The 24,960-nt window shown below is 30.3% G+C and overlaps 1 protein-coding gene across 8 annotated transcripts in view; it reads right to left on the bottom strand.

Annotated features, from left to right (window-relative positions):
* The window catches only part of LOC145280020 (AP-3 complex subunit delta-1-like), a 388,277-nt gene that overhangs the window by 71,238 nt on the left and 292,079 nt on the right, over positions 1–24,960 (bottom strand). For all 8 annotated transcript variants that reach the window (XM_080131661.1, XM_080131662.1, XM_080131663.1 and 5 more), the window contains 5 exons: positions 12,518–12,566; positions 9,305–9,450; positions 5,894–6,042; positions 3,391–3,517; positions 580–683 (listed from right to left, as the gene is read on the bottom strand). In XM_080131661.1, coding sequence (XP_079987787.1) covers positions 580–683; positions 3,391–3,517; positions 5,894–6,042; positions 9,305–9,450; positions 12,518–12,566 — 575 coding nt within the window. The remainder of the gene's footprint in view (positions 1–579; positions 684–3,390; positions 3,518–5,893; positions 6,043–9,304; positions 9,451–12,517; positions 12,567–24,960) is intronic.

Raw genomic sequence — 24,960 nt, 5'->3', positions numbered from 1 at the left:
TTTACCTGGACACACACACACACACACACACACACAGATGACTGCTTTTATGTAATACATCACTCAAATATGGAAGTCAAAATAATTTTTGTTATTACAAAATATTTTTTTTTAAATTTTAAAATTCATATTAAAAAATAATTTAATCATGCAAACATTTTGGGTTCTCATTTATATATTATATGGTTTCTAATAATTGTTATAGACAAATTCTACTGGAAATATATATCCTGCACATTACATTTTCTAGGTAACATAACGTATAGTGTAGAAATATTTTTTGTTGAGATCTCAAAACTAGACTGAAATATATATCACTTGATAATTATTACTATATGATTAAATAATTTAAGACAGTCATCCCAATTTAAAAGTATCAATATTAGGCCTAACAAATAAGAGTCTAAAAAGAAAAGTAAGCACTCATTTTCAGAAATATTGGAAAGAATATTAAATGAGAGCAAGATTTTTAAGATTAATACAATTATGGAGGAACAATATGTGAATAGAGTATCAAAATGATTCTTATCCAGTAAAAACAAACTAAAACGTAGCATATCGAAATAAATATATTTTTACTCTGAGAACTCTCCACAGATCCAAGCAGCAGCATAGAGCACTTCACAAATCCCGTTTCTTTGAGAGTTGGATGCCAGGACATGGGAATTATCCAACAGTACAGCCTGCAAGAAAAATAAATAAGTAGGCACTGATCACACATTTAACCTTACAGCATGAATTTCAAATTGACGGCTACAAAAGGGCGAAGATATTAGATGAGGAGATAGAGGTGCAGTGAGTCAGACGAAACAAGCAACATCACCAGGGGGAGGGGTTACCAATGAGGATGATATCAACCATAAGGCTGCTGTATAGAACAATTGATAGAAACACATTTCATTAGATAAAAATGAATTTAAATCACATTCACAGAAGAAGTGGGGGTGGAGTCGGAAAAGGACAAACTTTTTTTTTTTCCAAGAGAGGAATAAGAATTGACCTTGCTGACCTTAACATTGGTTGACTGTACATTCTCACTTTGTAAGTAAGCATTTATTAATGGTACTTTCCAACAACACATTGCATCATGTCTGTTAGACCGCCTGCTGTCTTAACACATGTTTAAGTCTCATACCACCATAGGTCACACGCCTTGCCGATCCGCTCACCAGGTCTTTTTTTCTCTCTGCTTTTCTTTCCTTTCTCTCCCTCCACTGTGACGTAAGCTTATGCACCGGCTTGGTCATTTGCATGCATATCATGCAGCTGCTGCTAACATGTCAGCAGCTCTGTTACATAACAATCAATAGATTATTGATTCTATAATAATACGAAATGTGCATAAATTAAAATATTATATTTAAGCATATTTTACAACCGAGCAACGGCAGGCAGCTTACAAACACATTGATACGAATGCATTTCAGGTTATGTGTTGCTTTTTTTTTTTTTTTTTTTTTTTTTTTATTCAGTTAAATGTCTTTTACAAAATGGCATGTGTTGGACAGATTTTAGAAATTAACTTTCAAACTAACCTATCTCTGGCCAGGTCTTTATCCCTCTTTCACTCATCCATCTTCATCATTTCCACCCATATTTTCGGTCATTAGCATACATGTCATACTGCTGCTGCTAAATATGCATCATCAGCTCAGTTACAATTTTTTTTTAATATTATTTCTATTATAAATCAAAATTTAACAACAGACACATTGCATTTAATGCATGTCTAGTCAATAAAGTTAAATGGATAAGTATATAAACTTAATTGAAGCAATGAAAACTTGTCTATCATTTCAAAATTACTGAACCACCAAAGTAGTTCAATAAAAAAATTACTATAAATTACTATTTTTATTCATGTCACAAGCAGAATTTAATCTATACTAGACTACCCATGACCCGTTGGGCAGTATGTTATATTAGCTATGGAATTCATGTATGAATGTGACATTTGAGTTTTATAATTATATATATATATATAATTTTTAAAGATAATTTAATTACAAAATTAAATCCATCAGAATACATATCTGTTTCATTTGTAAAGTTGGTCATTTTACTTTTCATTTTTTTTTCTATGATTCGTTCAAATTTTCAATTATTTTGTGATCCTTTAAAATGTCTAATTTAGAAGTCTTTAAACTGTCGAATAGAGAGCCATTTAAATTAGCCTTTTTACAATCTTCGGCAACTACTCATGTATTGAAGTTTTTCAGGCTATTTACATCTAATAGAATTTGAAAACCAGGTTACATTAACAAAATTATAGTCTTATAACAATTTGGTCCAGTTAATAATTTAATGATCAGACGATATCATAATTTAAAGTTTAAAATCTTATTTAAAAAAAAAATTGAAAATGAAACTATTCCCTGGCAATATCGAGTAAGTACAGTGATACTATAAGACCATACAAAATGATTAGTTTTATTATCTTCTCTGGTTTAAATGCTTTGGTTTTCGCAGTAGTTTATCATTTTATCGGCATTGAATAGAAATTAAAATCGCTTTTAACAGGCCATATTGTGTCTGTGATGAAGTGCCTTAAAAAGTAGTTATTGGTAAAAAATATATATATATTTTCGGGGTTATTTATTTATGTTGGTAGTATAGAAGAAAATGTATGAATGTTTTTAAGAAAAATGTATAAAAAAAAATGGAGAATAAATTTTTTCAGTGCGCAGGTAAAATTCTGAAAAGTATGCATGCGCAACCGGAAGTCGTAAACCGGATGTTGGGTTACAAGCAACGTTACAAGGTCATTTGAGTTTTATAATTATATAGATTATTTCAGAAAAGTAATTATAAGTTAAAATTGATAAGAAAATCTTGTTCAGTTCATACAATGAATTATGCATACGATTTAAATCATACATTTTTCACACAAAATTTTTTTTTTTTCTTGAACTACCCCAATCAGTTTCAGCTAAGAAAGTCGAAATTAAGAAAAAGATACCGAGTGCGTACGTGTCGGGATAGGAAGTAATTATGAAACAAAAGTCAATTAACACCACTTCTACATTATAAATCGTTTCAAGTTTTAGCCTTCACAGCAAAATTTTAATTTTCAGAGAGAGCTGTCATAAGCAGGGAAAAGGCAACGCAAGATAAGGCAGAGAAGAAAGGAGAAAGAAAGATATAGAGAAATAAAATTCAACGTATTAGTGACAAAAGAAAATAAGGAGGTAAGTCTAGCAATTTAACAGAAATCAACCAAAAAGTGGAGAACTCATATCCATGGGAGGTGTTAACAATTCAAGTAGAAATCATTTTTTTTCTAAGTTAAGTGAAATTCTGCTAAAAAGCAAAAACTGATCTCTGTATACAAAATGGAAATAAAACAAATTTTAACAAAGTGTATGAAATATTTTAGTAGGAAATACAAACCATTTGCTGCACTGCAAAATTCCTAATCGTTTGTACCCGTATTGCAACATCCAACATTTGACTAGCAATAAGTTTACCATGCCGCGTGCCTTCCATTCGTGTCAGTTCAACTAATATACTGACATACCTGAAAAAAAATAAATAAATAAAATAATTAAAAAAAATATAAATAAAAAATAAATAAAATATAAACATTTTTAGTTATACGTCAAAGAAAAAAAAAATTAGTTTCAATTTTTTTAAAATTTTATTTCAAGTTTAAAATTTTCTATGATGGATTTAACTTACATTAATATAAATCAAAAAATCTTTTTAAAGTATGTTACAAATATTTAACATCAGATTTTAAGTTTCTAGTAAAACAAATACTACCTATGCAAATAACCATGTCGCAAATAGTAACATATCTAATAATTGTGAAAAATAAGGTAGAAAAACAATCATTCATGAAAAAAAAAAAAAAACATCTGTAAAAACTACCGATTTGGATTGGAGAATTAACAAGGGAGGTAATTAAGTTTTCAATTTCTCACAAATTCAATGTTATTTTTTTATAAAAAAGAAATTAAAAATTCAAACAGTTAAAAAATGTTTTTTTATAAAAAAATTAAAAATTCAAACAGTTAAAAAATGTTTTTTTATAAAAAAGAAATTAAAAATTCAAACAGTTAAAAAATGTTTTTTATAAAAAAGAAATTAAAAATTCAAACAGTTAAAAAATGTTATTTTTTAAAAATACACAAATTATGTACATGTTTTTGTTTTCTGAATAAATTCTGTCTGCTACACATTGTGTTTCAACTGAGTTTTGCTTACATCACATGACTATATGTCTGGTCTAGCACATGACTTTATCAAACTGTTTTTACCCCTATCAAAAGAGTTTTTCATGAATAATTATTTTTCTATCCCTCAGTTTTCCGTAATTTTTTGATATGTTACTATTTGCGACATGACAATGTAGGCACCATTTTTTTTTTTTTTTTTTTTTTACTTGAAATTCAATATTTTTTCGTTATTATAATATAGAAGCACCAAATTGCTTGTATTAATTAGACAATTGTTCTCATCTTGAATGTTATCTGCACAGCATTTTGGTCAATGTAACATCCGGCCTTCTTCAGGTGTAAATTGCCATGTTTGACAAAGGAGAAAAAGGGGTTAACTCTACACTCCGAGGTTTCATATTTTTGGTTTTAATTTAAAGTAAATCAAAAAAAAAAAAATTCTCAAGCAAAGTGCTAAGAGATTATTTCTAAATCATTCATGAATAAAATTTTAATTAGATTCATTAACCAATTGAAAGTTCTTAGAAAACTAAATTCACAAAAACAAAAGAGTTGCTAGCACGACATAATGTTAAATTATGTGTCTTGTGTTGTCTATTTTTAAATTTTAAATGAGATGTAGTTTTTTATTAATTTTCATATCGATATTTATTTTTATGGATTTAATTAAAATTTTATTCATAAATAATTTAGAAATCATATCCCCTAGCGTTTTGCTTGACTTTATAAATTTTTTTATAAATTTACTTTCAACTAAAATCAAAAATATGAAACTTTTGCCAAATATGGCGACTTATACACCTGACAAAAGTTGGAGGTTACATCGACCGAAACATTGTGCAGATTACACTCAAGATTAATCCAAATAATACAATCAATTTTTTCCCTTTTTCAATACATTTTATATTAACACAGATCAAATATTATAAAGTGAAATCTTCCACCAATAATTGACAATATCAAGCAATAAAATAATTTTTAAAAAATCTTTTGACATATTTCATATGCTTCACTATTGTTATTTCCCCGGAAGGTGCTAGAAAGGGAAGCAAGAATTACAAGGCTGCCAAAAGTGAACCCAAGGATCCACTTTCTACTTTCCTTATAGAAGATTTCATAGAAAAGAGAAAAGATATCCTTTTTCTTATCTCTTTTTCATTGTTTTGAAAAAAAATTGTAATAGAAATTGCTTCTTGTACTTCTTAGCTTTTATTTTGCGAGTATTTGCTATAAATAAACATTTAAATGTCGGGATAAATTTTTATAGTGTTCCGATCACTCACATGTTTTCTATGCATCAGTGTACATGAATGTCTCGCATTAAGATAAGGAGGAGTACACATACGTTAAAGTGGCCTTTGTATAAAGACACAACAGTGCTTTTTTTTTTTTTTATGGAAAGACAAGGCTTAAAGCCATTTGATTTAAAGAAAAAATACTTCAAGGCAAAAAATTAACCCATGATAAGTATTAGATGGATAGATTCAGAGCCAGAAAACAGCAATTCTTCCCCCTTTGTCAGAAACATCACTTATGGAATTTGAAGACTAAAATAAGGGAAGCGAGAGTTATGAAGCTGCCAGAAATAAAAACAAACTTTCTACTCTCCTATAAATATAGTAGTTTGAGAATTTCAACTTCGTATATACTACATTGAATTTCTATATAAAATATCAGTTATAGTACAAAAAAAAAAAAAATAGACAAACGTTTACCATTCAAAATTGGTGACATATTGATAATTTGACTGGCTACAGATCTCTATAATCTTGGATAACAGCTCATCTCTATAATGGGAACCTTCGGCTTTGTCCATGTGAATCATCAATTTCTTGACAATTTCCATTAGATTTTTCTTTGAAACCTGAGAAAAAAAAAAAAGAAAAAAAATTGAATGAAAGCATATTTTCATCAGAGAATATCAGCAATTTTTTTATACAGGGTGGCACAAAAGTCACTTGACGATTTTAAAATAAAATTTTTTTGTCTTTCAATAAATTAAGTTTGATTTACCTGACATTACTTTTCAGACATAAATCAAAATAAAATTAAAATCTTTACACTATGCAATAAAAAAAAGAATTAATAAAGTGCACTCATTTACAAAAATTATATTTTATTTTAAAATGACAAAGTTATTTCTGCGCAATCCTGTATTATATTACGATAGTATAATCTTTGTAAAATTTAATATTTCCATTTATTTACTTATTGGGTGTAACATTAGAAAAAATAGTAAGTAAATAGAATTCAGTTCAACACATTATAAAGTCTATAGTTCTATGATGGAAAAAAAGGTGCTTTTCCATGATTACATCTAGATTGAATATGGATGTAAAAAAAAAAAAAATAAATAAAATAAAAATATATAAATAAACAGTAATAAATCTTTGAGTGCTTCTACACTATTGGGACGAAATTTTGTAGTCGGTAAATGGAGTTTTCAAATAAAAAGCAATCGTTTCTACTGATTTTTTTTTTTTGTCAATTTTAATAAATTACAATGGTAGCTTCCAAATCATGCCATCAAAATTATCTGAATATTACTGCATTATTAAGAAAAACAACTTTAATCGTGTTAGCAGATGAAAAATTGTTGCCATCTTGTTTAAAATGAAACAGAAAATGTCCACCCTTTTCAATTTTCCCGTCTCTTACGATCATTTTCAAATTCTATTTTCTTTAATAAATAATTTTCTATCTCATCGATATGTAATTTGTTTTTACATAATCATCTTAAAAATATGAGTAATACATAGATACCATTGTTTTCATGTGAAATTCAGTTTTACGATTTCCGAAATTTCATTCTAATAGTGTAGAAGCGCCAATCTTTGTTATACTTATTTTTTAGGTAAAATAAAAATGTTCATCAAAATATAAATACATTCAGTAGTTTTGTTTATTACAAAAATTCAAGTTTTAACCATATAAGGAATATCACTCCCATTATTGGCATAATTATTAATGTTGGGATGATTAATCAGAATCAAGAATCTGAAAAATCTATTTTTGGGGTATTGAAACCAGATTTGTGACCATTTTCCAATTCCAAAAACAATCCTTTTGTTTTTTTTTTTGTTTAACACTTCATTTTCCATTGCTGGTACTACTGATAAAATAATATTTAAATATTTATTAAAGAAAATTATATAAAATATGTAGATATAACTTTTTCAATGTGGCATGAGGCCAAAAAGGGTGTGTGTGGGGGTGGGGAATAGGGGCCGGGAGTCATTCACTTGTTCTATTCCCTATAACTAGTTGCAGTCACCACAATACCGCATGCACTCTAGGGGTTGGATCTACTTAAAGCCCCAGATGACATGAACAATATTTACAAGCTTTTTACAATGACTTTTTTTTTTAAAGATTTTATTTACAATGAAACAATGAAGGTGATGCGTATGATATATGCGGGTGATGGGCGGAGGTAATGAGAGCCTTAAAACACCCTAAAAATAAATGAACCAAATAAACCGTTAAGCGATGAATGTGTTAATGAGGACTCACCCTTACCTATTTAATTTTGAAATGCTTCCTGTTTTCCGGTATCAGCCGAAAACAAGGGAGTACTTCCTAAGAGGGAACGGGCACAACTATGGACAAACTAAGGGGGGGGGGCCCATGGGGATATTCGGTGACCTCCAAGAAAAATACCATTGGGACGGGTTTGGACTAAAATATAAATTAATCAGGACTGGGCTTCTTTAGAGGTATTCTAACACCTAAAATAAAGATTGGGGACATGGAGCTCATTTATACCAACTAGCTAAGGGACTGATCCACTACGGGATAGTCTTGATTTGGTCTGGGGATCGCTTTTTCGATCAGCGTGTGCCATGCCTAGGCAGGAAACACGTACTCAAGCCTGTTTTGCATGAACGCACATAAACTAACGGTGTGAATCCACCTCCTACTAAACTGTGAGCGAGATAACCTCCTATCGCATCTGATTTTGATTTTAAGGTGGTGTTTAAAATACAAAATCAGATCCTGATGAGAAGGCGGCTCCCTCCCCCACACCCTATCTCTATGTGTGAAACCCACACTACTAGTCTAGCTACAGCCAAAGTCACTAGGAACACCATTCGTTCCTCCCCAGGCCACAAGGGATCTGCGTTATAGACTACGGATGCTAAATCCAGGATTGTCACCTGATCAGGGACGATGCGAGCCGTGACCTCGCCGACATACCCCCAGAATTCACGGAGCTTGGAACGAGTAAAAAATGCATGCTCTATAGTTTCTAAGCTATCTTCCTCGCACCGTGGACAAAAAGGACTAAATGTCCTACCAATTCTGAACAGTATGTTTCTAACCAATCGCCAGGTCAGGGAAAATTCGGAATTATTAAGATATCCCCGGCCTGGTGCTCAATTCCATAGAGAGCAGACCTCCCCCTCCGACAGCTGCTCCCCAAGCGGGTCCAAAGTGGTCCCCACCACTAAACCCCGATACAATGCCCTTCTAGGCCGTGTAAGGTCAAGGGACCCTGGCATCGCTCTAAGAGCATTTCGGCATTTGTTGAGGAATTGTGATTGCCCTCTAGGTCTTCTCTGGCATTCAATTAAGTGATTGGGGATAAGGTTGGGAAATGCTTCACCAACCGCGGGACCCCAATCAGAATCCTCAATCAGAGTTCTACCCAGGGATGCCAACCTTTCGGCATTTTTATGACTTGCCATTTTTTAAATGGAGTCAAAACACAAAAATTAAATTCTTTGAATATCATGATAATGGTGGCAATATTCTTTGTATGATTAAAATTTTAATTTATTTTATAAAAACAAAACTATTGGATGAGTTTACGCAAATTTTGGTGAACCATTTTTATTTTCCCTGAAGAAATAAGTATAACAAAAGTTTCTTGTTATTTTTTTTTTTAACATGCATATATAATCTAGCTGTAATCATAGAGAAGCACGGAAAAAACAATTACACAAAAATAACTTTTCAATGCAATCTATCTTTCCTTATTTATATAATAAATGGAGAATATTAATCACATAAGTTGATCATTATATAAAGTGAATACATAATCTCCAAATTCAAATAACTGAGCATTAAGTTTATTTTTCATTAATGAATATGCATGAATAAAAGGTTAGATAACTCAGACTTACCATTCCATACAAGAGATCAAGAGCTCGAAGCCTTATAGACTCATCCTTGTCATCTAGACATTGAAGAATGAGATCTTTGTGGGCCTGTACGCTCTTAGGATGAGTAGCCAAGATTTTGGACATCGCTAATAAACCCAGATATTTTACTGAAATGTACAACATGACATATTTATCAGAATTAATTAAGCATAAGGATCAAATGCACTTTAATTTATAAAACTTGAAATTTAATTTAGTAGAGAATCAAAAATGGAAACAAAATACAGCGTGTTGCCATCGTCAAAATCCTATCCAACATCTTGTCTAGACAGCGAGTTAACTGGGAACAGGGATCACAAAAAGCATAAAACAGACGCATTTTATTCTTGAGAAAAGTGATAATTTATTCTTGGTGAAACAGGTAGAAATCTGAAATAAAAACACGAAATAGGAGTTTCACCGTGACGGAGAAAAAGAAATAAGTAAACATTGAGAGCAATGGTACACAGTAGTAAAAAGAATAAAAGGGGGAAACTTATGCAGTAAGAAGGTTAGAATAATAGAAGGAAAATATATTGTGACAAGGAATTGCCATGCTAATAAGAAAATAGCAAACCTAGCTTTAAATTGCGTGGAAATACAATAAACACAATGTATTACAAGGGGAGGATATTGTCAAAGAAAGACAAAGAGTTAGACAAGTAGATTCAAATTAACAAAAACAAAAAACAATGAAGAAATTAAAATAAAACAAAGTTATATCAGAAAGCAGAGAAAGCATCCATGCAGTCGTAGCAAGAGGAGCGGAAAGATTGAAAATCGCACTAAGAAGAACCAAGTCTCATAATAAATCACATTGCCGAGAAATGGATAAAAAATGTATTGGAAGACTAAAAAAAAACTTTCAGGAAAGTTCAAGGTAACGTAATAAAGTTTTAACGCAGGAAAGATAAATGGAATGGAAAAAGATGAAGAACAGTTGGAACAGAAAATAAAATCACAGAAAGACGAGAATTGCTGTAAACATGAGACATAGTAAAGAGTGATAAAAAAAGGGTATTGTCACAAAACATGACACACACAGAGAGTTAGAAGTAATTGGGAAGCCAAAACACTTTTTAGTTCACATAACCACACACATAGTCTAAAAACATATTCAATGGAGTGTGTAAATGTTTCGACTAGACGATCTGTAAAAAGTTGAATATCGAATGCAGCAGTAAGTCCTGGAAATATATACCAGATAAAACAGTTGGAAATAAGTTATACACCATGACTAATTCCTACAGCTACATACTTAGAAAACAGATAAGGATTAATAATTTGTATTGTTTGTACTAGTATTCTCATCTTTATTGTTGTATTCATTATATTCAGGTTTCTACCGATATAGCCTTTGATGTTCATGGGCATATTTTTTAACTCTGATAGACAAATAAAAAATGAACTCTTTCATTCATTCAATATATATGTACACACAAATGGCAAACAACATTTGTTTGAATTTTCAACTATTAATTTTATGGTCCTTTTATAAAAAGATTTTATCCAGTTACAATTAAAATTGTGAAATGCTTTCAACCATTATATTTACTATTCTTTTAACAAAAAAAAAAAAAGAATTCCATTTGGCACTAATTTGGAACACCTTATTTCATCAGTCACAATTTTTTTAAAAACGTAATAAATTACAAAATTTGGCTCATTTCAAATATCAATTCTTCAATACTTTTAGAAATTAAAAATATTTCATTAATAAATCCCCAACAAAGAAAACCGGAAATTTCAGATCTTCAGTTTTAGATTATACAAACTGACCCATTTGAAGTTTCTTATAAAATAGAGTTTAAAACATTACCTTAAAATAATGGTAATTTTGGCATGACATCAGATTTAGGATTTACGTCAGGTTTCAAAACATGAATTCAAACACGAGCGATAATAAAAAATATATGCACAAGTAAACAATGTCATTGGAAATTATTTTAATTTAAATGAATTTATTTTGTTTTAACTGCATATTATATGCTGTTCATTTAACAACTATATAATCTTTTCAGTCTAGCAGAAATATGCGACCGGAGGTAGCATATTTATGCTAGTATTAAAGAATTTTTAAAACATTTTGTTTTCTTTTTACTTTCAGTGTCCGTCCTGTCTTCATGAAAAATGTGACTATCTGTCTATTCATTTTAGCGGAATAATTGATTGAAAATTTAGAACCTTCATAGTTGTGGCTGAGAAACAGGTTTTCTCTGGAAGAATATATGCATTATCATATTTCTGGGATTTCTTTTAAATAACCAATCAGATGGCATTATCATTTACCCTTTTGATTAAAGATAACCCCCTGTGGCGAAACATTTCTGACTAGCAATTTGGTCAGGTCCATAATTGAACTGTAATCTTTAATTTGCAACGCAAAGATTAAATAAATATTCTTCTCTTGCAGACAGATGTATATGGCAGTGGAAACTTCTAAAGTTGTTGACCACTGTTCGATTATGTTAATTTCAGTTAATGCAAAATCAAGGGGTTCTGGTGATGCATCTCACTGGCAGTCATATTGGTTAATGTGTTCAACATCATTGGGTTTTGTATGGACTCCCCCCTCCCCCAAACAAAAAATTTAGTTAAGAAACTATTCTTTACACAGAAAAAAATACTTTGACACAAAATCAAATTTAAAAAAAGACAAAATCAAATAAAGAAAATAAGGAAACTGTACTTATAAATGTAATCAGGTTTCCCAGTTATAAAATAAAGTTAAATATATTTTAATTCATGCAGATTTCATATTTATTATTATCAAGATAATTCTCTATTGATTATTATATTGTACCTAATATATATTACTGATTTCAAAAGTATATAAAAAAAAAGACTAGTCACATCAGTTAGAATCAAAGCCAAAACATAGATATCCAGCATTATTCATTAACATCTGTGCTAAGCCCATATATATATATATATATATAAAAATTTTTAAAATAACATAGTTAAATGTATATTTGCGCATGCATAGAAGATACACATTTAGTTGACTTATGTTAGCTAAGTTCCAATTTTTCGATTTTGATCCTTAGCTATTTTTACTGGCTTTATTCCACAAGTTTAAATCTCCCAGTCTTTAGACCAAATATTGAGAAAGGAATTTGATAGAGACCGTTCCTCACACACACACAAGGTCACTTATTAACAAAATAAACATTAAAAAAAAAAAGAAATACTTACAATTTTGATCAGAATCCTCAATCAGAATCCTTAATTTTTGAACACACAGCTGAAACAAGAACAAGATCAAATAAGAATGGTCCTAATGTTTATATTCCATTGATATAATACTTACTTGATCCAATTAGTTTCTAATAAAATCTTATGAAATAATCTTATGCAAAATCATGGTGATATAAAAAAACAAAAGATTAGATCTTTTGTATAGTTCAGCAACTTTGATTTCAAGCATATTTCATTAAATCAAATAAGACATGCCATCTCTATTAAAACTGTTGATCAGTCTTTATGAAATTCGGTACTTATGCAGAATAAGGACCGTGTTATTATTGGAATTTTCAAGGTAGTTTATGCAAAATGCTGAAAGATGCCAAAATGTTGAATCAATGAAAGTATAGAAGCCAATGTCATTTAAAAAACATTTGCTATTATTGGTTTATTATATAAAAAAATATCCTGATTTGAAAAAAAAAAAAAAAAAAAATCATTACAAAAATTTTGCTTGTTTTCAGTTGTTTGCTATTAAAAAGTATATATTCATTAAACTTATATTACAATGAGTTTTTTTATTTGAATTTACATTTTTAGTTTCGTAAAAATCGTCTTAATAATTATTCATTGTATTTTCTTTGTAACAGCAAAAAGAAATTGTTTTCATTTCTTTCGATTAATTTTTCATTGCATTATTTTTATAACAGAAATATATTTTTCATTAAAAAATTGGCCAGTGTTTATATGAAAAGAAAAAAAATCATGAAAATTTTGTTTGGCATTTTCCGTGATTTTACATAAACTGTCCGGAAAACTATGATAGCACGGTTCTTATTCTGCATCAAGTAGGGTGCAAGGTAAATAATAGAAGTAAAAAAGTCATGGGCTTTTGACAAACTTTTAGTTATATTCTGGAGAATAGAGAGAGGCATAATATATGCATATTATCCAATCAAATACTGGAAAAGCACAAATGAGAAGAGACTATTTTATAATGAAATGGAAAAAAATCTTGGTTGGCGGAGATTGTGTGAACATCAGATATGATCATGGCTCATTAGATATTCATCTCAGCATAAAAATTTATAATTGTGATAATTTTGTTTTCAAGTCGATGTAAATTGTTTCCAAGATTGTTAACATTGAGATTTTTATCATTTATTTTTTATGTAAAAATTACAAATGTTAAAACAAAAAATAAACAATTAGGCACAAGGCTAACTCAGAAAATGGAGAGGAGGGTCTGTAGTCAACCTTGTCACTGTACCTTTTTACTTGTCTAAGGTGTATCCCTAGCTAAAGTTCTCACCTGCAACAATCACTCCAGGGTCTGTCCTTATTGTTCCTAAATCAAATGGACTTTTTATATATATTTAAAAAAAAAAAAAAAAATTATTATATTTATATAATAGAAAAGAGTGATCGTTTTTTTTTGTTTTTTTTTAACATTTACAAATAAACAAATTTAACCAAAGTAGAAAAAGATTTCATTGATGGGGTGAGGGGAACAATAAAAAAAGAAAAGTTATTAGCAAGGCCCTCCCAACAGACCACCCACTGTTTTCTGGCAAGCAGGTCAATCCCTAAGGGGGGGGGGGTGAAAAAGCTAAGTTTGAGACAAAATATAAGAGGGAAGGAGTTGAGGAAGGGGTTCACTACAAGTTTGGGGAAAATGAGTCGGGGAAGGGGAGGGAGTAATGACTTCGGACTTCAATATTAATGAAGATGACCCAAAACATTTGAATGATGTATTTGACTACATTATCTCGAATATTATTCATAATTTTCAAATTAATTTTCTCATTTTCGTTGTTGTTGTTATATTTTGTTATCCAGCCTTCTTCAAGTACTTTCTGTCAAACTCAGGAATCACACTTGTACTTTGAACCTATGCTTCCTGAGAATCCACAGTTCAAACTCCTTGGCGAAATATTCTCAGATAATATGGAGTAGAATAAGTACAAAGACGTTGCTAAGGCTGCTGCAGACAAAACAGATTCCCTTTACTGGGCTAGAAAAATTAACACTTATTATTGTATATTTTTACATTTGCTCATGCATGGAGTACTGTTGTTAAATTTGGGCTGGGGCACTCACCATTAACGTCTCTCTCTTGAACAGGGTGAAACAAAAATTAGCAAAATTAACTAAAATAATGGCATTAAGTTTGAAAAACATCTAATGTAAACTGTGTATTCCCAGAGTTGCGTTTAAAATTCTATGATTATACATGAATCATCTGAAGAAGACCGATGGTTAAAATGCAAAAAAGTCATATGCATTGGATCCATTTCAATATATATGCTCGGCAGATCGAGAAAATCAACAGAAAAATATAGAAAACTGTCATATTTAATCAAATGTGCCTTGATAATGACTTGTTGCCAAAATATACATATATGTAGTCTGTTTATTAAACAAATATTATTGGTTACATATGTGCATACATGTTTCAGTCTCGCTCCTTTTTTCAGTCTTTCTCTAAATTAAGGTTCCACTGAAACATGTATGCACATATGTAACCAATAATATTTGTTTAATAAACAGACTATATACCTGCTTTGTCCTTCTATTGAGCACTCTAATAAACACAGGTTTCAGTGGATATACATTTAGGAAACCAAACTATACAGCCATTATATATATATATATATATATATATATTTATTTTGTTTGTAACATCAAGAGAGGCAATTCAATATAAATTCAAGCATCAGAAGCAGATGACTGAAGTATTAGTATCGTTTGTAATAAGTTGTAAGCAAGTTGAGAATCAAAATTAGGAGAGGAATTAGCTTGCTTTTTAAAAAAAATATTTATGACATCTATGTTATGTAAGTAGAGTAAATGTGTATGCACTTTGTAGTAGCAAAACGTTCATTTGGGTTAATATGTGTATCTATCTATTTACCAAGCAACATCATGCCAAGCAGCAGTAGATAACTTGAAATATTAGTATTTTTAGTAATCAGTACAACTGTTTTTCTTTTTTGTTTTTTCAAGTGACTTTAATAATAAAAGTTCTTAGTGGGGGGGGGGGACAAAGAAAAAGATCTTATATATAAAAAAAAATTAAACAAAAAGTAATATAGTAAAAGAACATGGATTTTTTTTTTTCAATCTCAAATGTATAATGAAATTTTTTTTTAATGTATAATGAAATGTATTTTTTAAAAAAATCTGATTTAAAAGATTTAATTACGAAACTTACATTTTTGGTTCATTTAGAAACAAATCAGCCAGGTCTTTACCTGGCAGACATTTTTTTTTTCACTGTTAACAAATTTATACTCATGTCTTTGTCAACAATTGCAAACAAAGCACAAGCTAACTTTAATGAGGAAGATCAATGCTAATGATCGCTATATTTAGATATTTATGAGAAAACATATCCACATTGATACTCTGGTTCTTAGTCTCTTATCAATTACAAGCCTGGGTACCCGGCGTTGCCCGGGTGTTTGGAGGTGAGTGTAGATTTATAAAAAAAAAAAAAAAAAAAAAAAAAAAGTGGTAGTAGGAAGGCAGGCTCGAACCCGTACCACGAAGGAAGAAAAGAATGTGAAACAAAATGACGTCTTTGCTGTTGCATCGATCACCAAAGCAGAAGTGGCAAAGGTTTAAATTAAGGCTAGACAATCGAAAAGAGAGGATGACTTTAAAAAATATCAGCAAAAAAGCGACTCCTCCTTGTAGAAAAGTGCCCAGTTGAGGGAGAAGGAATTAATGTTTTTAGCCATTTTTCCAATATTTGTCGTCTGAAAGGTCGAGCTTCAAAACGATACCAATATCGTGAAAATCCGTCACCTCTATCGAAACTTTTAGGCAGACCATACATACATTTAAACAGACAGGTAAGATTTATATTATAGATAAATTTAGGAGATAAAAAGAATAAATTTGAACATATTAATGCAATTTAAATGTCAACATTTCGTAAAACATCCAAAAGATCTAAAATTAATAATCTTGAGATCCTCAATTTTCATAGATAATGCTAAAGTATTTTGGTGTCAATCTGCTGTCCTTCTCTCCCTCCCATTGTGCTAATGTGGTGATTCTATCTAAATATCATCTCTGAAATGATCGTACACTATCTCTGGTTGTTTTTTGTTTTCATTTCTTAGAACATGCAAATGAACTTCTACTAGTTCATTAAATTCATTTACCCTGCATTTAATATACACAAGATTACAGCTATAAACAAATTTACAAGGTTGCGACATTGGACATGCTAAAAACCACAAGTCCTTGTCAGGCGACTTAAAAAAAAATGGTTGCTTTCCACAGAAGAAACGAGTCCTCAAAAAAAAAAAAAAAAAAAAAAAATTATATGATTATCAATTCCTACACTGATGATTGCAAAAGCATGAAACACTAGTGTCTCTAAATATAAAAAATTATATTTATTGAAAAAATATAGTTAGTGGTCCCTTTAAGTAAAACTATAGTCAACTACCTTGAATTGAGAATTAGAGCTGCAAATTTGCTGAGTGCATCATTCACAAACTTCCTGTTTGTTCGAATCCTCTCATTGCTGATTGACATGACAGATCTGCTTTTATGGATTCATAAGTACCTTCATTCACTTTCATTTAAGGGTTAATTCCTGGTGACCAAGAGGAAGAACATTAGCCTACAAAGCCAAGGTTGACTTGTCTGGTGGATGAGGCAGAGTTGCGTAGCCCAATTCGTGCAACTTCTACAGAATCAGTTTAGCAACGTGCGGTCGGACATTGTCATGGAGGAGAATTGGACTTTTTCTGTTGACTAATGGTGGGTGTTGTTGTCAAAGTTTCTGATGCATTTCATCCATTTTTTGACAGTAATTCTCTGCTGTAATAGTTTCGCCTGCACTAAAAAAATTAATGGATGAGACCAGTTGCAGACCACCAAACAGTTGGCATGATCTTTTGGTGGAACTCTGGCTTCAGGAAGTGTTGTGGTGCTTCATTGGATGTTGTAAAGAACCCACTTTTCATTGTAAGTCACAACTTAGTCGAGAAACAGGTCAAGAAGGTCATAACGGCATTTCTTTTGGTTGTCGTTCAATTTGTGAGGCATCCATTTATCAAGTTGTCTTTCCAATCTCTCTCAAATGGCTGGAAATCATTGTATATGTTACATCTAATTCAGAAGCAAGTTCTTAAACAGTGCTGCGTGGATTGGCTTCAACTAAGGCTCTTTATTGATCGTTATCAACATCTGATGGCCGACCACTATGCTCATCATCTTCAAGACTCATCGCCACCTCGAAATTTCTTAAACCACTATTGTGCTATTTGTTCAGTAGTGCTTCCTGGGCCAAATGCTTCATTGATATATCAAACTGTTTCAGTAGCTCTTCTGGCCTAGCTTGAATTGAAATAAGAAAATGGTGTAATTGAAACGATTAGATAGAGCAAAAAACACCCTTTAAAGTGATATATAAAGTAAAAGTGTTAGAATGAAAATTTATTTGAAAACACATCATTTGAAATCAAAAGTAAAAATTCCGTAAAAACTTTCTCCTTAATCTAATATAAAACCAACTGTAGATTCTTTCATAAGACAGGAGCGCATTTGAAATAAATGTTTTTTTTTAGCGCACAATTCAACCACAATACTTGACTTTTGCATTTTAAACTAAGTGTAGTCATTATTTACAGATAATTTTATAAAATCAACAGTAAATTCTTTGATATGACAGGGGCGCATTTGAGACTAATGTTTCTGTTTAAAGCACAATTGCTCCATAATACGGGACTTTTGCATTTTAAATTTTAATTCAAGCCATTATGTTGACTTTTAAGTGAACTAACCAAATGTTTTTTTTTTTCCTCTTAAACTAAGTACATAAGCCCAATTTTAACAACTACACACGCATATACATTTTTTGTTTTATTATTTATATTTGAACATAAAACAATTTTGTGTAAAGTTGTCTTTTTTTGTATTAAACAAAACTCAAGTTAAATAAACAGAGTAATAATTATAACATAAACACATGTAATAGTTTATCTGAAAGCCAAAGATAGCAAAATGGCCAAACATTTTAAGGGTTTAAGCTGTCTAGGTGAATAAGTAAAAATTTCACCATTGTATCAATATTCCTAGCTGGCTCAAGTATTGTCATAAAGAAATTGAACCAAGTCAAATTATATTTTTGTGAATTACTGATAGGAAAAAGGAGCTAGTCAGAATTGTGTACAGAGTTGTCAGATGCATCACAATTTAGTTCAAATGCTAAAAGTCTGTCGTGTCTGCACAAATAATTAACAAGAACACGGAAAGTAAAGGTATACAATAATATATTATGAAGAAAAGTTATATACATATTTACATGTCTTCAGATATACTTCAGTTGGAGATATTCCGGCAGGTGGCGTGTTGCATGTCTTACTGGAGGCAGCATAAGCGTCTTGCCTATTTGACGGTCGTTGCCGGACTCTCCCGGTATTGGTGATTGATACCTTTATATATCTCACTCACCCGCCTATGTTAATTAGTAGGCGTCTCCACAACAAAGTCCAAATAATTTTATATGTTAGATATATAAAAGCCTTGTTGAATAAACGGATTCAGTGGTTGCATTTATTTTTATCAATTTTTCCAAATGAACAAACAATTGTTCTCCATTCTTGGGAAAGAATAAAGGAAACAGCAACAATGCATCACATATTGATTTTTTTTTTTATCCTTAAGCTTTTAACTTACATGAGTCATCACTGACTACACTTATCATTCTCAAGTTTTAGTAAAGGAAAAATAGCTAATTGTTTTTTGTTTTTGTCCAAGTCACTGATCTTAAATACATTTTCCACTTATAAAAAGAAAAACTGTTTTTTCTTTTTTTTTTTTTGGTGTTAAACAAACTAGTGACCATTCAAATCTGAATTTCAAATGTTTATTTTTTATTTACAACTCCTTAATCATCTAATATATAAAAGGCAAAATTGCTGCAAGCATTTGTGTATGTCCACAAAAACTTTTTGGGTGGGGGTTCTCGCGTCAGATTCCAGAAGTTTTCTTATAGCTCCTAGAGCATAATATCTCAGATTGGAAATGGACATCATCTCTATCTTTTTTTGATCAAGTTTTAAAAATTCCCTAGTTTGTTTGTCTTTTCCATATAAATAAAGCGAAATTAATTGAACACAACTGCCAACTCCCGGCCTTCATCCGGGTAGCATTTGTTCTGTAATTTGTCCTTGGTCAATGTAGGGGAAACCCTTCATACTGAGACAATTACTAATTATTTGGATACTGCCAGAGTGCACCTTTTTTGGAGGGGGGGGGGGCTGGTTTTCCCCAACATTAAAAACAACCTTGTCTCTAATTTGCTTTCATGAAGAAACAAATAAAACAAAGCGGGAAGCTTACCTGGCCCCTGGCCAGTTTAAAAAGCAACATTCATTTCTGCGCTTGCATAGCGACTCCTATAATTCTTAACTTAATTATCAACTCATTGAATTCAGTATCTGCTTTAGCCTAATAGTTAGCGAGGAAGACTAATTACCCTACGTTTTCGAGTTCGATTCCACCTCTCTCTGTCTTTTTAAAAAAAAAAATTTTTTTTTTTCGTCTTTGTGCTTATAAAGTTTAAAAAAAAAAAAAAAAAAAAAAAAAAAGTTAATTACCAACTCATTTAATTCACTATCCTCTTCCCCCCCCCCCGTTCTTTTCCTCCTTCGCAGTATGGGTTCAAGCCTGCTTGCCTACTACCACTTTTTTTTTTTTTTTTTTGCTCAATACACACCTCCAAACAACCAGGCAATGCTGGGCACCCCTACTAGTTCTAAATAAAATATTAAGTTATGAACATTAAATCTTTTTCCAGCTCACTAATTGTGATGACCACTTGAGAAGACAAAATAATTAGGTTACCATAATCTGCAAACACTATAGCCGGTTCTTGATCACACAATGCAAGTTGACCTATCACCTGAGGATCACCCCCCCCCCAAGTTATAACAGATTAGTTTGGTTTATGGCATATCAATCATCTACAAGTTACTTAATACCGAATAAAATTGTCAAATATAATTCTATAGGTAGAATATTTATTTATATTCGTAGGATACATTCCACAGATTGGCCTATGTCAAAAGAAGGCTGCTAGATTTGTTCATCTGAAGGTAAAAAAATTAGAATTGAAAATAACCCCAAAATGATTGAAGAATCACATGATATATAGTACATGTCCCAATGAATTATTCTTAACAGAATATTTTTGAGCATGACAAACAAGGTATAAAATTGGAAAAAATTTTAATTACTCGATAAGTATTGCCATTATAGAAAAAATAAATTTACAATTAAAAAACAGAAAAGGTGCATAAATATATCATAGATGAATTTTCTCAGTTTTCAATTTATAGCATAATTATTTAATATTCTAATTAAAAAGTAATGAAAAAAAATTTCTAAATGTTTAAATTTTAGTAAATTATATTAATTTTCTGGATATCTTTAGAAAATAAAATGTCAATTTTCTTAGTAAAAAAAAAAAAATAAAATAAAAATAAATAAAAACAAATAAAAGTTTCATAAACTCTTTACTTCTGATGAAGATATGCACCTCCTGTTCCCTATGAAAAGATAGAAGACAAAATTTGTTTTCAGATACAGTTTATTTTATTATTTTTTTTAACCCAGAAAACTGCATTTCTTTAACACATTTTGAACTTTACAAGGAAAGAAAGAAAAAAGTCAACTAAATGATAGAAGGTTATGAAATTTGTATTGAAGCTTAAAGAATTGCTTAGCAGTTGGTAGTAGATGCGTTCCATGGTCTGTATTCATTTTAACAACATAGAAATTGGATCAATTCATGAAAGTTTTAACATGTTATAAAAACTCATAACAAGAGACAGAGAAAAATAGAAAGATAGAGTCAAATAAAATAATATTCTAACAAGAATAACAGGAAGAAATGAAATCAAATGATTTGTGTTAAATAATGAGGTGGTGTTTTTCATGTCCGAAAGAGTTGAGAAAGGCTTAGAGATGTGAACCAGAGATTTCAAGAGATTTTTGTTTTGAATAGAAAAACCACCAACTTGATTTGCAGACTCCATAATGTAGAATAAAAGTACAATTTGTTTGTCTTCTCTTAATTCTCAAATACAAGAACTAAAAATTAAAAAGCATATTTGATATAATGCAGCAAAGTCGAATGAATTCCAGAGTCCCGTTAGCAATATTTCGTGCACTGAATGCATCCAGCAAGCAAGATGTAAAAATTCTGCACAGCCAGAAGGAAATACAGGTATGTTCATTCGTACTTCGACAAACATCCCATTCTTAGTATTAAATTATATTAGATTTCTGAATTTTGGAGATGAGGATTAATTATTCATATTATTTGGATTCTTTGGACTAGCATTCTCATCTTGAGTGTTGTTTTCATGTTTCGGTTGATGAAACCTCTTCAAGTGTATCTTGTCAAATTTGGGAATCTTTCTGTCAAACTGATCTCTGGCGTAGTGGATAAATTTCTTAGTAAAATTCAGTTATAAGTTACACACTTCTGGAAGTTGGAGGTTCAATCTTCAGTGTGGGCGAAACTTAAAATAATATTGTAAATTAGAACTTCTACCCAGTCATGGCTGTCGGAATGAGAGCATGCTACTCCCGTGGATTAAATAAAGGGTTCCATTCAAAATTCTGTACAGACTCCCAGAGTTCAACAAGATGATACACCTAAAGGTCAAAGGTGGCATCGACTGAAACATTGTGAAAATAATACTCAAGATGAGAATAGTAGCCCAAAACTCCAAATAACACAATTATATAACTTTAGTCGTGTTGACTATGCAATACTATGTAGTAGCATAACCATCTATTGAATCATCCCCTCTTTTCATATAACTTTCCATAAGACTTTCTAGAATAGTGAGTTTTGAAAGTCAATTATTTTTTTGTTTTTTTAAATTGAAAATTTATTCAAAATGCTAAATGGAAAATTTATTTTCTGCAACTGATATGGAAGTAGAGTTCATATGATTTGTCAGTGCTAAACAGACTTAGAGATTAACAAGGCCAAGATGAATCATATATCGCCTATATAACATTTTCAATCAAAGCTGTTCAGAAAAGAAAACAATAAATACGAGAAAATTTTCTAAAAATAAACCTTTTTTAGGCCTCTTTGAGTTTTAAACATTGTTGAAATGAAAAGAAAAATTCACATTCTAATTTTAACAAACAATATCGTTTCATTCTTTTATTTTCCCTTTATTTAACAAATCAATTCAATTTCCAGTAAATTTAGTTTCTTTTAAATACTGGCATAACAGCCCAAAATTGTTATTTACAGTTTAAAAGTTCAGCAGAAAGTGGTGAAGTACAAAATTAAGTCCACTGTGTATTTTACACATATTAAAAATCTAAGTGAACACATAAGAAATTGTGAAAAAAAATTTTTTTTTTCTCATTGAAAATTTTGAGTTTATTTCTTTTAATACACATTTATTTATTAGAATGTTTTATTTTTTTAGAAATACACAAATGAAATATTTTTAACAAAGCCTCTCACTATGTTAAGAATAGCTTTCTAAATAATGTTATTTAAAAAAAAAAAAAATTCTTAAAATGGAGGGGGGGGGTCAACTATTCTATACTTTTCCTGACAACTTAAAAACAGAATAGTTGAGAAAACCCCTGGTGAGAACATAATATAGCAGGGACTTATTTTTGAACTTTACTGCTTTCTGCTGGACACATTTTTAGCTGGAAACGACAAGTCTCAGGTGTTATGCCATTATATGTAAATATTTCGGCCGAAAGCTTCCAATACTGTCCATGCAATCTTTTTCTTTTTACACACCATAATCATAAAATTGGTTAATGTAATAATTTTTGTTTTTAAATACACTTGTTATATTCTTGACATGCAAATTGTTTGAATAATTACTCTTTCACGCACTCCCAATATTTATTCAAATTTGTGATCAAATTATTCTGCATTCTTTGAAATTGTCCATTCAGCATTTTTCAAGAATTTAATTAGACCATTATGTATTCTAAAAATGTGTCTCTACATAACTCATTTCTCATGGCCCTCAATAATCCTTGTGAATTTTCACTGTTCTAAATCCAAAATAATCTCATTCTCTTTGGTGGCATCGTATAACTCTTTATATGAATTTCTAGATGTTTTGCAATAGCCATGACAGACATTTTGTTTATTACTGCAGAGTATATTATTAGTAAAATTAAATGTGTTAAACATTGAAATCCTTTGTTTTTGTATGTGTTCATTACTAGGGCTATGACAACAGCATATTCTTTGCATTGTTTTGACTCTCAAGTATATATCAGACACAGCTTCCAACCGAGAACATCACTATATAAAAGCATATAAGATATCAAGGGGAGTCAAAACAATGAACAGAATATGCTGTTGTCATAGCCCTATTCATTACATACTTCCAGTATCCCCCCCTACAATATCTTAAAATTGTTCATGTAGAAAAAGCATTTACATCTGTTTTAGCTTAACTAGAATTTAAAAAAAAAATGAATTTAGTTATGTTTGAAAAAAGAAAATGCATTTGATTAAATACTATTAATTTATTGAGTTTATTTTTTTTTTTATTGTAAATGCATTCAATATTTTAACTTCCTTTTTTACAGATTAAAAAAAAAAAAAAAAAAACGTTTAAAAACCAAGCTTGGTTTATGCTGAACAAAGAACTTCACAGCTGGATATTCTAATTATTTAACTTATTAAAAATAACTAAGATTCAATTTAAATAATTCTAATTATAAGTGTCAATTTTTCAATAATTCAATAAAAATATTAGATAACTCAAAAAAGCTGTCAAAGTTTTTTTTGGGTTGTTTTTGCTGGATTAAAAAAATCTGCTCATCTGAAAATAGTGACGTACAAAATGAAGCAGAGCATAAGTTGGTATATTTGGACAGATTTTATGAAAAAAAAAATCAAAAGAAAACTTCATCTTGATAAAATACTTCATATAAAGGAAATCATTTTATAGATTGAATACAATTATTATTATTATTTTTTTTTTTTTTTTTGACAGGGAGTAGTTTTTTGTTTTAGGTAGTCCATTGAAAAAGAGCTTCCATCAGCAGCCTAAATAAAATATAATAAATGTTAGCCATGACTTAATTCCTACACTACAAGTTTGCAAATTGAAACAATGTAATTTACATTAATTGCTATTTTTATACCAAACATTTAAATCAAAGCATCAACTATTTTGTACTAGTTTATTTGTTAAATTGGAAAAGAAGAGTCCTTATAAAAAGGAAAATGATATTTCTTAAGCAATATCTCTTTCTCTTCGTCATCCAGTATTATAAAAAATTTTAAGCACCACATGTGACAGACTGAAGACCAATTGAATAGCAAATTGGGCTATTTGTGAAAGTGCTTCTTCATTTTGACAACTTGACATATATTGAAAACTTTAATAATAAAAACCGATTTCAATAAAAATATT

Source organism: Euprymna scolopes, chromosome 7, assembly GCF_053919585.1.
Source record: "Euprymna scolopes isolate OS-2025 chromosome 7, ASM5391958v1, whole genome shotgun sequence".
In the NCBI taxonomy this organism is placed as follows: domain Eukaryota; kingdom Metazoa; phylum Mollusca; class Cephalopoda; order Sepiida; family Sepiolidae; genus Euprymna; species Euprymna scolopes.
Note: the sequence above shows the minus strand (reverse complement) of the source record. Positions and strands in the feature narration are given on the sequence as shown.